General features: G+C 40.5%; 1 protein-coding gene across 1 annotated transcript in view; it reads right to left on the bottom strand.

Annotated features, from left to right (window-relative positions):
• The window catches only part of SCUBE1 (signal peptide, CUB domain and EGF like domain containing 1), a 194,894-nt gene that overhangs the window by 8,622 nt on the left and 172,090 nt on the right, over window positions 1-14,182 (bottom strand). Inside the window, exons 13-20 of the mRNA XM_059472548.1 lie at window positions 13,783-13,875; window positions 11,669-11,785; window positions 9,864-10,022; window positions 8,656-8,859; window positions 7,058-7,219; window positions 3,669-3,836; window positions 2,734-2,895; window positions 1,170-1,367 (exon numbers count right to left, since the gene is read on the bottom strand). Coding sequence (XP_059328531.1) covers window positions 1,170-1,367; window positions 2,734-2,895; window positions 3,669-3,836; window positions 7,058-7,219; window positions 8,656-8,859; window positions 9,864-10,022; window positions 11,669-11,785; window positions 13,783-13,875 — 1,263 coding nt within the window. The remainder of the gene's footprint in view (window positions 1-1,169; window positions 1,368-2,733; window positions 2,896-3,668; window positions 3,837-7,057; window positions 7,220-8,655; window positions 8,860-9,863; window positions 10,023-11,668; window positions 11,786-13,782; window positions 13,876-14,182) is intronic.

The following is a 14,182-nucleotide window of genomic DNA, read 5'->3' as shown; positions in this document are numbered from 1 at the left end:
AGTGAGCTGCATGCCAGGCAGACATGGTAGCCAGCCCCTCACATGGCCAGTTTGGGGAATTCATCTGATAGCAACAAACCACTTATAAACAGAAACACAATAAAACCAGAAAGTAATGTTTGGCATGGTAATTTTGAAGAAAAGACTGTCACAGCCTGCAGAGTCAGTGATCCACAGAAGAGTTAACCTGGATGTGAGGAGGTGGTTGGTGACAGCCAGCACAGCTTCACTAAGGGCAAATCTGAAGTGTAACTTTACCCTGATGTGACTGGCTCTGGGCACTGTCGGAACCTCACTTTGGGGTCAGAAGGACAACTGATGTGTTTTGTTATAGTGTTTGCTTTTAAAAAAGCTCATCTGCACAGGTATAATTTCCTTCCATCTATAGTGACCAGATGTCTTCTTTCTGATATACAGAGATGTCAATACAGGCCCTTAGGGATAAAAAATTGTGAAAATTGTTCTAGCAAATAAAATATACCATTTTTATGAGTAAATACACTGTTTTGAACAAAAACTCCCTTTGAACAATTGTCTTTCAGGTTTGGTGCTTCTTAGCAAAAAATATATAGCAAAAAATCACCAGAAGGATGCACACATCCTCCAATGCAAAAGAGGAGTGCATTTCATCGGGATCTTAACTTTAGAAGTTGTTGAGTTAAATTAATAATCAAAGACACAATGCACCCCCTCCGATCCACAGAAAAGCAGGATAACTTTGGATTTTTTGAGGGTGTCAGTTGTACCAACACACTGCCCAGATTTAGCAATAACTGCAGCATATAAATATATATTTATAAAAGATAAGTGAGAGCACAGTTTGTACAGATAGAAGAGATAGCTCTCCAAATATAATTTATCATTGTTAATTTCTAGAATGGCAGTGATTTATCTCATGTGGTAACTGGGCCAGACATAAGCCCATTAACTGCTTTTTGATTCAGACAATAAACTTGAGCAATTAATATCACAGCAATAACTGCTATTGGTGTGATATTAATTGTTAGAACACTAACAATTAAAGCAAGTTAGAACTCTACCAATAAAAAAAATTAAAATTAAATTTAACCTTTTAGAAACACTAGCTACACTGAAGACAGTCATCCCTTCAATCTGAACTATTCACTCCATCAGTTTGCAGAAAATATAACCCATGTCTGGCAGCTTACCACTTTTTCTCATTACTAAAACATCGCCACATTCATCTTCAATTGGGAGAAATATCTCAGGTACTACGATGAGTATTCTTCTCTTTGGGGGTGGATTTATATTCCAAATGCATTCCACATTAGCTGGGTAGTCTCCAGGATAGTTGGGTGATTCAATGTAGCCAGTGTAGTCCCCCAGTTCTCCTCCACAGTGCTGGTCTGGGGAGAAATATAAATTAGTATTTGTGCTAGTTAAATTCATCTAAGGTGTTTTTCTGGATCTGTCATGAGCAAGTCTAAACTCCTCCTTGTGGCTTTAGAAATGCATGCATTCTCCAGCTTTAAAGGAATATTTGATCCACGAGGTTGCTCCAGCTGATTGCAAAACCTTAATCTCCAGTGCACGAAGTGATTCAATGCTTCATCCAGGCTGGTTTAACTTTGTTTGAGAAATGCAGGTAAATAAACATGATCCAGTTGTGGTTACTATGGACACTGTGCTGATATGCAGAAGATATTCTGCTTTAACTTACTTAGTTTTTAATTTGCTTTAGTTGAATGAGAGTGCTGGTCCCAACAGCTGGCCTTACTTAATTACAGATCTACCTTGCTTCATCTTAGATTAAACCACTTAATAAAGGATCTCCACTGAGGGATCAGGTTTTCTTTCTGAGTTTTCAAAATTCATGTTGAATTTGGCACAAGTTACTTAAGTTTGATCTCCCCAGGTCTACTCATGCACATAAAATCAGATATATGTTTAAATATTTTGTTTAATTCAACCCCCAAATAGTATGCAAGGTCAGAAACTGGCTTGAAAACTGAGATGACCTAAGACAGCAGAGTAACAAGGGTGGTTTTATTTTACATGAAAATCAGCAAACTTCTTCAAATTCCATACAAATATATAGCTTACTCAAATGACATTAGAAATTACGAAGGGCTTATAAAACACATGGCACATAATCAGACTAAAAACTTACAGGAGATCTGCACATGAATAGTTAGTTAGATAACATTGCTTAATTACTATAGGAACATTCTCTTAAATTAGCACGGTAGAGATGAAAAAAAATGCTTGCCTAAAATAATCAGTCATTCACAAAGGATCAAATAAAACTGTACTGAAATCGTTGGGGACATTTAAAATTTTTAAGATAGGAGGCTGAGTACCGCAAAAAAGCCTCTAAGAAGATCTCACTATCATAAGCGAAGTGATACCTGGCAATTGCAGTGTACATGACCACATCTTACAATTATTCTAAAATGGCAGTTACTCTGATAGAAGATATTCTGCTCTACAGAGACACAGAGAAATATGCATCATTGTTACACAACTTACTGGATATGGGAAACTAAAGGCTCTGTAGTTTTAACTTGTAGCTGGAACTCTGTGAAATCATATTAAATCTAAAACACTCATGTGCCTCAAGTGGTACTTTCCCAACTTTTACTATTCCCTCTGGCAGCAGATATTTGGTAACTAGGAAATACAAATCTGAAGTCCAGCCTGACAGACGCGACCTTTGAGCTGCAGTTCAGATCCAAAGACACTCTCCATGTCACTGATACAAATGTGACTTACTTTTGCAATGTGTGACATTGGTGGAGCCATCAAAATCTGTACTGGTGTTGCCAGGGCAGGTGATGCAGTAGTTCTGACCAAACTCAGGCTGGTATGTTCCCACAGGGCACCGGATACATCTGTGTGTTGTGGAGTTGTAGTAGTGTCCAGGAGAACAGTGAACTGCAGGGTAGGAGGTGTATTATTTTCAAAAAGTAGCAACCTCCAGTGCAGAGAGATTTCCTCTGCCCTGGGTGGACATACCTGGTCTGCAACATACTTACTAGGCCATAAAAAGCAGAAAAGACACTAGCTCCCTGTATTTCCCAGTATAAAGAATCTTCCAACTAAAACCCAGAGCAAAACCCATATGAACTAGAAATGTGTGATATGTATCTCTCACTGTATTTAATATATTTGTAATAAATGGAAATGGATGTAAATCCACCTCAACAAGACAACTAAACCAAAATGCATTTGGGCAGATTCCTTCTTCAGCATTGGCACTGGAAGTTGACATTATGGAATACAGAATGCGTTGCACCCTTACAGTTTCTGCCTAGCCCATGAGTAATCCTTAACTTGGTATAACTTTTGTACTGTTTAGTTTTTGTGATACAGTAAATAAAAATACACAAGACATGAAAGCTAAAGCATTGTCTAATCCAATTTTGTGTTATTTTTTGCCACACAGTGGGGCCGATTCCCTTACCAATAGCAGTGCTGACCCCCTGCCTGCCTGTGGTAAATTCCAGAGAAAACCATAAATCCTGTTCAGCCTGCACAACCCCAGGAGACCACTCCCAGTTTACAGATCTCTTGACCATCTCATTTAATCACACGCCCATGCAGCAACAATGTTTTTTTTGGAGCCTTCAAGAGCCCCTTGGCACCGATGATAATAAACCAAAGGCCCAGAAGTAGCAAGATGAATTGTGGAAGGATTTTGAATTCACCTTTGGTTTCACAGTCTTGAAAGGAAACAGCACCTTCGTATTTGGTCACAAGCCCACCGCCACAGGGAAAGCAGAGGGTCCTTCCTGGTTCAGGCTGATACGTACCAAGAGGACAGACTGTACAAGGTTTAAAACCATCTGAAGAGTAGTGCCCAGGAGAACACTGCCCTAGAAATTGAAAATGATCATCTCTATTAGTGTGTTGACATTTCTGGATGAAGTATAAAACCCACAAGTAGTTAGCAAGGCTTTCTTTCACTTAATCATGTGACATCAGGACAGCTGCAGATCAAATTCTAATCTTACATGAATATTTTGTATTGTTCCTGTATCTTCTTCCTAAAATCCCCACCAGTAATAGAACCAGTTTCATAATATGCTTTTTGGCAACTATGATTCTGTTTGGATTTTTTTTTTCTAGAAAGAGGTCTACTCGGATTTCATTAGAATATTTTGTACTTTCACCAAATCTTTCATCTCAGTATTTCAAAAGCACTTTATAGGAAGAAATGGAACTGAATCATGCCTATCAAGCAAGTTTTTGTACCTCCAAGTTAGAGATGTGGACAGTGGATCATGGGGTTTATTTACCAGATGGGATGGTAGCAGTCCAGCACCTTGTCTAGGAGAATACCTAACACCAGCAGCTTTTCACATAGCTGTGAAAACTAGTGCTTGTCAGGTGCTCCTCTGCCAGGAAACAGAGATTTGTGTAAAGCAAATTGCTTTGTGAATCAGTCTACTGACAGAAGTTTCCAAACTCACTCTCCAGGCAGTTTCTGATAAGCATGTTTGGCTTGGCTCTTGCTAGCTTGAGTACTTTCCTCTGTGAACCTGAGAACCAGGATGTCAGGTTTTTCAAGACTGTGGCATGAATGTGTATCTTCACCCCACTCCAGACTGGGACACCAGCACTGTGAGATGCTACATATTCCCTGAGGTTGCCTAATGCCAGTATTTTATAATTTAGCTTCCCTGAGAACTGAACAGCAGACAGAAACAACTGGCTTGAAATTAAGAAAGTTTTGAGAGCTCTAGGTACTGTTGCAGTCTCATAACAACCCTGATACTTGCTGGGAAATGTTTGGGGCATTCAGTATTTTGGGTACTTGGCATGACTGAGGATGAACTAGAGCTCCTGAGTGAAAGCCAAGTCCAAGTTCTGTCCCCACAAATCCAAACTCCTATGGACACCTGTGGGGTCAGGATCTCCAGGATCTCCTTGAGCTCCCATCCCAGCTGGCTGAAATATGACTGTACAAACTGGCTGTAGTAACACAGACCTCAGAGAAATATTATGATGTTACTAATTTGAGGACAATTTTGCTCTTGTTATTAGGAGCAAAACTGTTATAACTGGCCTGGTCCAACTGGTTACTGGAAGCTAGACTGGAACATGTTTCCTTGTGGGATTTGTGACCCTTGTGGGGGACCCATGCTGGAGCAGGCTGTGCCTGAAGGACTCTGGAAAAGTGACTTGGAGAACTCTGTCCCATGAGATGGAGTCACATTGGGAAGTTAATGAGGTCTCCTGTTGGAGGGGCCCTATGCTGGAGCAGCAGCAGGAACATCATCAGCGTGATGAACTGACCATAATCCTCATTCCCATCTCCCTGCACTGCTGGGTGGGAGGAGGTCGAGCTGGGAAGGAAGGAGGGGTGTGGAAGAGGTCTTTTTAGGAGATATTTTATTTTATGAATTCACTGAATTTTCCCAATTCAAGTCTGTTTGATATTTGGTGAGGAGTCTCTCCCTGCCCTTAAGTCATGACCATTAATCCTGTCTCTCCCCTCTCCAGCTGAGGAAGGCAGTGAGGGATCAGCTTTGGCGGGTGCCTGGTGTTCAGGCAGGGGCAACTCATTGCAGCATGGAATTCACTTGCAGCTACAAGTGATTTCTGCACAACAGGCACTTAGAATCTCTGACATGTGGACTGTACATTCCTCACATTTAGAGGTGAGGATTTCAGTGAAAGTTTATGGGTTACTGCACAGGCATTTCTGCTCTGGGAGATAGGATGCAAAAATACTATTGATTACTGGCAGTGAGTACAGACAGTACAGAGTTTCTAACAAAGCCACATGTGCTGACACAAATTTTGATAAAATCTTTGACAGGGAAATTCATGAAGTCCAAAGTATGTTCTTTTTTGCCACTTCCAGAGGAAAAGGGGAGAGCTGAGCAGAAAAACAGACTATTTTGATCTGACAATAAACATTAATAAATGGTTACTGTCAGATCAAATGAATAAATCCCCTTTGCAAAAATAATCAGAAGGGTTTTTTTTGTTGTTGTACAGAACAATAATTCCAATGTAAGCCTTGAAACAAAAGTATTTTTCTTCTAGTTGTTTTGCTGCTTTTGTCAGGATGCCATAGACAATCTTTATGAACTCAGACTGTATTTTGATATGCTTTTCTTGTGTTATGGATAAAAACAAATCAGCACAGCAAAAATGCACAGGTGTTTCAAATTTGTTGTCTGATAATTCCTTCATACAGCAAATCAGCAAAATCTATCATGTGTTTGGACTGATGACACTGCAGTTATTTTTTATTCAGTAGATGGGAAAAAGTATCAGTTTCTCAAGTGATATTTGCCATGTGTTCTCTTTAGATATCCTTGAAGAACTCGGTAATGTAAATTACATGGATGAGTTTTCAAGTTAGAACTTGTGTAGCAGATAGGACAGATTTATTTCAAAGTCACATAATGTATCTGTTATAAACTAGATTCTGATATTCTGTAATGAAATGAGGTAAAGAAAATAAACAGTTGTATCTTAAAACTTAGACTGATCAAGTTACAGTAGAAGCATCAGGTATTATCATCATTATAATTTAGTTTATAAATCATGAAGCTGAATCAGAGATGCTGCATCACAAAGTTACAGTGCATTCAAGCAGCGCTGAAAATTGCAATCATTGGTTCTGAGTCTGGGTTACAGATCCCTACAGGATAACTATCTCAAATTGATAATTGCTGCTAATTAGAGCAAGTAAGCTGCGTCTCATGCAAAACACTAAATGAGCAGGTTCATTATTAGACTCACCAATACCAGTCCAAAGCAACCCATCCCTTTGGCTCACAACACATTGATGAGTCCTAACAAGTCAAGGCATTTCCATACCTGAGGTGAAGCACAAAGTGCTTTGCTTGGCTTGCTCATTTCCATCCCATAACTCACACTGCTGCAGCAGATCCCATTGTCTGGTCAGCAATAGGAACGGATGGGCTGAGCCAAACCATCCATTTGTAAGTGCACAGAGATTTCTTCTATTACCTTTACAAGCCACAACTGTGGCAGGCTCTCTCCTCTTTCAGCCTCCTTGCCTCACAGGGCGTGTGTGTGGCAACACCTAAAGCTTTTATGATCAAGTTCAACTTGCCTCCACATTCCGAGACATTGTGGGCGCCCGCCACTCCCTGGCCATCGTTGCTGGGGCAAGGCTCACAGGTGAGCTGGCCTTCTGTGTCCTGGTAGGTTCCTGGCGAGCACGGGACGCACTGCTTGTGTTCTCCGCTATAGAAGGTGCCCGTGCTGCAGGTAACTGAGGAAACAAGGGGGAGCCTACATAAGGATGTTCACTTTGATCACGTTATTCGCCCTAATATCGAACATTTAGAGGAGGTGGATGTCTTTGGCTCCATGATTATGATGGCACATGTTTTGCATGTGTCAGTCCAGGATTCGGATGTAAACAGACCCATCTCCACTGGGGTTTAGGTTAATTTTATCAGGGTGAGGTCCTGCTTCTAATGCTTAAACTATTAAATGGCTTTGTAGTGCACTCAGGTGTTTATCACACATGTGTGTTAATAAAGGTGGATGCAGTCTTGAAAGAGTATCAAAGCAGTGCTGCATAAAGTGTGGGAAGTGTGAGCTTTTAATTTATAACAGGTGCAGTTACAAGTTGGTTTTATAGCAGATGACAACAAAAAGTCTGTCCCCTGAGATCAGTTCTAGAGATTTCTCCATTGGCAATGTATTCCCTGTAATAATTTCTGTAATAATTTCTGTCTCTTGCCACTCAAATACCCCAATTGTACAGCATCCTAAATACAGACATGAATACACGCGCTTTTCTGGCTTCAACAGGGCACATAACTGCATTTTTCTCTGCTGGGAAGGGGTGGTTAAAATGTCTAGATAATGTCCAGTTTCTAGATACTGATAGTGACAACCTTTCAAATACAGTTTCTATATCACTCTTCCCATATGATGACAACTACTTCTGAACCCACTCACTGGAAGCACCTATCAGATGGGACCTCTTTTGGCTTGTAAATCACTTGGTATCTCAAAAGCTGGAAAAATAGGTATGCTGATTTTGAAAAGATGTCTGTAAGTGATTAGAAAGCTTGCAGTGCTGAGAACTGCCATTAATAAATTTGCATTAGCACACTGTCCCCAGCAAAGCACTAGAGCCTGATAACATGGGAAAAGGCTTAAAGGAATTAGGTATTTTGCATGAAATAGATTTTTGTACTTTTTTTTTAACTGGACCTCTTGAGCATGAAATACAACATATCCATGGATCACGGATTGTTTAATGGCAAGGAGACTGACACTGGTGATGTAAAAGTAAATACACAGCAACTAGGCAAACATCATATTATTGTTTTACCAAATTGTAAATACATATAAATATAAATAAATGTAAATACATGTAAATATATTTTTATAAGATGGGAGCAACTGGGAACTAACTGCCAACATTGTCTTGTGGCAGGTTTTGATATCTACCACCTGACAGCATGGGAATGTATCCATATTTACACTTCTGTTTTCCTACAACCATTTAATGAATTCCCTTCAGAGTCTTATGAACCATCCATAGTCCATGCATATATGCGGAGTAACACTGATCATTAAATTCTAAATCATAATCTCAGAGATTTCCTCCTGAGTTCACCATGGAAAAGGTAATTTCAGACTGCTTGATTTGGGGGGATATTACTCAATATTCAAGCTCTTTGGACTTACCACACTTTCCATCCTGCAGTACTTGCCCTGTACTGCACGCTTCATGCCCTTCAGTAGCTTTAGCTGGCTTCTGAGCCACTTCATATTCTGTCCCAGAAAACTGAATGTAAAATTGCTGTTTATTAATAGATTTCCTCAATGTTTTGATTGCAGTTTGCAGCTTCTGCTCCATCCTTTTCCGAACACAGTCAATGTTACAGGTGTCTAGATGGGAAATGATAACAAAACTAGAAGCAATTGAGATTCATGTTTTAAAGAGGTGCTTAACAAAAAGTTTAGCCTGCATTGCACTATGACATCTCTGTTTGTTTCACTGTCTGGTCCATATAAATTGAAGCAGCAGCTCCCTGTATTCAACATCAGGCCTTTCAAAGGGACAGGACAGTATCCTGAGGTCCATGGAGCAGTTCCATGGACTGCAAGTGCACACTGAGTGCTGCAGAAAGCATCAGTCCTAATGTGCTCTCCTTCAGGTGTGTTCAGTCTGCCACCATTAATGCTCCTGAATTTTCTCTGCCCATGCTTTCCTCAGTTGATTAGGAACTCCTGCCACTTCTCTGACCAAAACACCTTTGTGTTAGTGACAAAAAGAAAGGTGTTTTCAGGCACAACTGCTGTTTGAATCACTTGGCTAATGAGGTGCCCCTCAAGGTAAAGAAATCTGCCTTTGAGGACTGACATCCTTATAGGATTCAGTCCACATTTTCTTTGGCTGGAATTTAGAACATAATATTCCATCTCATTTATAACTTGAAGAAATTACTTTTATTCCAAAGTTCGGTAAGAAAAATGAATTTTTCAACTATGTGATAAAACTCTCTGCTTCACAGAGTAAATATTCAGTAACTTATATTTTGGAGGATATTTTTATCATCATTTTTGCAGAACTTCTACCTAATCTTTATGTTCTCTGTACATCGATTAGCACTTCTGCTGTTTAAAGAAATCACACTGGATTAAAGCACATGTCTTAACTCAAGGCCTTGAAGGAATTTTGATGCAGGTTCAGTTTTTGTTCCTTTGGCTTAATTTCATCCCTGGCTCTTTTCAATTAAAGCTCTGAAACTTTGAGTTTGGAGAGGTTGTTGAACAAGGTGTTGTGCTAAAAGGTGTTCATGGCAGCTTGATGAAATAACATCAAAGACATTTTAATAACACCCTGAGGAACTAAATTCTGATTTCTCTCCACAGACGAATCCTTCACAAACCTGAGACTTCTTCAGACTTCATCTCCACTTCAAACTCTGCAGTGATATGGGACACTTCTTTTGATGGCGACTTGCGGCCTCGGCGTTTTTTCTTGGAGGAATCGCACTTGAGGTTCACAAAGGTCACCTGGCAGTTGTCTGTGCATGGGAACTGACCTCCTTTGCACGAGAGAAGAAACACAGGGAAGAAATCAAGCGGCAAAGTAGCACGTGACAGGCTAACAAGTGATATCTCACTGGGTTATCATGAAGGCAGCGACAGGCTGCATAACATTTCCTGTGTCTTGTGAGACACCTCCTTCTCTGGGCAGTGCTGGGATTGCTCATTTTGCTATGAATGCAGAAGGCAAAAGCACAGCCTGGTGATGATCAGCTGCACAGTGATGCCTCCAATGCCTAAAACTGCCCAGTCCTTTTCTGCATAATGATTAGAAAGCTCTTTACAGAAATTATTTTAAATCAGCAAATACTATAAACTATATTTGATGGCTGAACAAAGCAAGGGAGTCAATTTCATAAATCTATGAGAATGTCAGGCCTGGTACTCTATCAGTGGGCATTCCATCTCTTTCAGAAGTGACAGTCATCAGATAGCAAAGGCTTTGAAAGGCTTTGATTGTGAGGTTATGAACATGTATTGGAAGGTTTTATCTGAGCAAGAATTGTAGTTTGCCACAAGTGATGAACCTTCCAGGTCAGGGGGAGACAGAGAAGTTAGTAGCAATCAAGACACTAGAAGGATTTCATTCCAAGGGTGTGGTAAACTATGTAATCTTATTGTTAGACTCAGAGGTTCAGATGACATAACAAACACAAAGCAAAGCAAGCAAAGGACAAGGAGATCCATCCAAGAAACACATTCCCATAGTGATTGTATGGACCAAAAAATTTGACTTCTATGACTTTAAAAATGAGTCTGATGATCACATCTTATTCACAAGGTAAGCATCTTGATGACTAAGACTCAAGTCAATAGTTCTAAAATGAGAGATACAAAAGTGTAGATTGCAGGGTAAAGATTAAATATGGATCTAAATTTTAAAAATAAAATCTTTAAACTATTCACTTTTTAAAAAAATAGGTATTTTTACTCTTCTCTGTTCAGGGCTCAAGTAAGATTTCTCACTTGCTAGTGGAAGTGGTGGTAAGACAAATTCATAACAAAGAATGCATGGCCAGTAGATGTTTGGAGTAAGCTGCTAAGTTAAGTAGCAATTTGACTTTTTTAATGCCACATTTTTGTTAATGACACCTAAATCTTATAAATATTTTTTCTAACATTGTAACTACTCACTCTTTCATAACAAAAGATCTAAGGCTGTGAAACATCAGATTTTCATAATAACCTTCCTTCTTAGGGGTTGTCTTTGGTGCTACAATAGGTTACTAATCCAGCATAAACCAAACAAGTAATAGCTTTTCTTTTCTTTTAAAAACCTCATTTGGGAAAACCAAACCAAACCAAACCAAACTGACATGGTTTCACATAACTTTGCATTAGTCACAGCTTTTTGTCTCAGGGTATTTGTGCCATTACAAGGCCAGAAAAAGGATCAGCTTCATTCCCAACTCATGTACTTTTGAACAAAGATTTTTCAAAGCAACTGGTGAGATTTTCAGCACCCAAGATCCAAACCCAAGTCACTGTTCAGCCACAGTGGGAACCTTGGCCTTAACTTAAATTCAGACCAAATAGGTTGATTTTTTCCCTATCTGCAGCATGAAAACAAAACATGCAAATGAACAAGAAAGCAAACAAAAAAAAAAATTAAAGTGCTGTTTGCATGCTGGAAGAAACCACCTACCTGAAACAGCCTGCTTCCCAGAATCTTTGGTTTTTTCTTTACTGCGAGGCCGTAAATGGCATTTTGCATCTTTGATTTTAAAACGAGCTTTCTGCTTGATTGGAGGGGCTAGGGAGTCTGTTGATGTAAAGTAAAAAAGCTACCATTGCAACAGAAGTGAAACAAGATCTGGATCTTATTTTTAAGAACAGTCTCAAAAGCTTTCTTGTGACTTAGAAAAGAGGCAGCCCAAGAATTACACAGCTTGTACAAGGGGGCCCATTTCCACAAGTTCCATTTTCAAGAGAGTACCTACCCTTGGGCCCAACCAGGTCAATGAATGTGCTAGTACCACGCTTGCTCTGCACATCTCAGATTTTGGGTCAATTTGTCTTTTACTATGAGAAAGATTAATTCCTACCTTTATTTTTTTTTCTGGGCTCTCTGTCTGTGAATTCCCCTGATACTTGTAGCTCTGCTCCTGCCAGTGCCAGTAAGGTTAATTTAGTGGAGTTGCTGGCAATTGAAAACCATCCAAAGGAGCTGCCTCTATTGCAGTCTGTGGCTTGCAAGCTTTATCCCTCAGTTTTAAACCCAAGGCAGCTTTCACAGTCTTGTTTTAAGGGCTGTTATGCAGTCATGCAATGAGTAGAAAATGGAGCTGCTGGCTGATTTCCTCACAAAGTCCCTGGAGTAAAAGACTGGCCTGGCTGTCACCTGCCAGCTGCTTTGGGATGCCTGCTGGCCCTGCAGAAGGTGGAGGGTGATCCCAGGTGATGCCACAGTGTGGGTCCCTTTTTCCTTGGTAGGGCTTTGCTGAGGCAGGACTTTAGAGGTGGCCTGATCCTGTGCCACAAGCAGGCACATCTGCTGCCAGGCTGCGTCACTCCACAGCACTGTACCTCCCAGCACATCCCAGATATATAAGAAATACTTGGAGAACTGGAAAATGGAAGAGAAGTACAGCTGGTATGTGTAAGGTGAGCTAACTCTTCCTACAGGTGGATGTAGTTTCAGCTGTTTCTAATTTTGCCAGGCTTCAAGTTTTTGTGGGTATTTCTTTTTTTTTTTTTTTGCTATCAGCTTTCATAAACATTTGAAATGTCTCTGCAAAAACAGCCCAGCCATTTTTGACAAAAAGAGGCATGAATTGCAGTGTTTTCTCACAGAAGTCTCACAATCTTTTTATGCAGGGTTAACCTTTTACCCTTGCAGTAGGAGAGGCTGTGCTCCTCTGGAAGGGCCTTGCAGGGGAGGGCTGGAACCCACCCTTGTGCTACTGCTGCGTCCCTCTGGCTCACTCCCTAGCCTGGGAAAAAGTCCAATTTTTATATGCTCACTATTGCCTTGCTAGACTATGGAAAGCAAATAATTCTAAATATTAGTCCTTACTGAACATGTCTCAAACCTGCAGCACTCCCACCCTGACCCACCAACAGAATGCTGCAGCTCCACACACCCCACCCTCAAGGAAAGGCTGCAGAAAAGGAGTGTGTGCAGAAGGAAACATTGGCTACCTTTGATGCCTCAAGATTTTTGCTTTTGATAAATTTTCAATATATTTGTAGCTTTGTAGACCATTAATATATGGTTATATAACTCCTGGTATTTTTCCTACCTTTTCTCTTAGATTTTAGAACAATAAGCTAACCCTACTAATACATACTTGGAATTCTGTTTAGTCTTATTCTTAAGAAGAGAATTCCTGACAAGGACATCTTATTTTCTACCAGAACTTAAGAGACATAACAAGAGAAGAGAGCAAAGAAGTCCCAAGGGGGCTCACCCACGGGTGGGTTACAGGGGTAACTAATTTCCTATTGGATGTCCCAGCCAGATATCCTAATTAATTAACCTTACAGAATTACAGAAATCCTGTACCACGTGTGCATGGAGCCATATTTTGTGTACCTGAAAGCTTTCATTGAGGAATTACTTTTTTACCTTCCCACTTTATTGCAAGAATTACTTTTTTATCTTACACCGCTTCAACTCTGTGGCAAGGCTTTTCCTTCTGTTACTGGGCAACACCTTAACCCTTGCCTTACCTAGGAATGAGCCTGATGTCCTGCAATGCCCGAGGTCCATGCCCTCCCTCTGGGGCCCAGGGCAGGGGAGCAGCAGGGCAGACCCACCTGAGCAGCTGGGCAGGGTGGAGTTGCGCCGGGGCTGTGCCTTGCCGTGCTGCACGGGGACGCCGCAGCTCAGCGTGTAGCTGTTCTCCGAGTCTGGGGGACAGAACACAGTCAGCACATGGGCAACAGCCTCACCAAATTCAGGGCTTCAGCTTCTCAGAGCTGCTAAACAACGAGATATTTTAAGTGGCTGAAATACTTTGCCAAAAAGCTTCAACACTTCACAGTGTTGATGGCAAGGTTTGTTGCTTCCAGCACTTGAACGATACATTTCATAAGTGATTTGGCACAAGGTTAGGTGTGCACAAGTAAAAAATATTTTGTGTTTTTCCATGGCAAAGTCCTTCTGCTTCCCTGTAATTTAAAATATAAACCATGTATTTTCATAATAATTTTAGCT

This window comes from Ammospiza nelsoni, chromosome 5 (genome assembly GCF_027579445.1).
Source record: "Ammospiza nelsoni isolate bAmmNel1 chromosome 5, bAmmNel1.pri, whole genome shotgun sequence".
NCBI classification, from domain to species: domain Eukaryota; kingdom Metazoa; phylum Chordata; class Aves; order Passeriformes; family Passerellidae; genus Ammospiza; species Ammospiza nelsoni.
The sequence above is the reverse complement of the archived record's forward strand: the minus strand, read 5'-3'. Positions and strand labels throughout refer to the sequence as shown.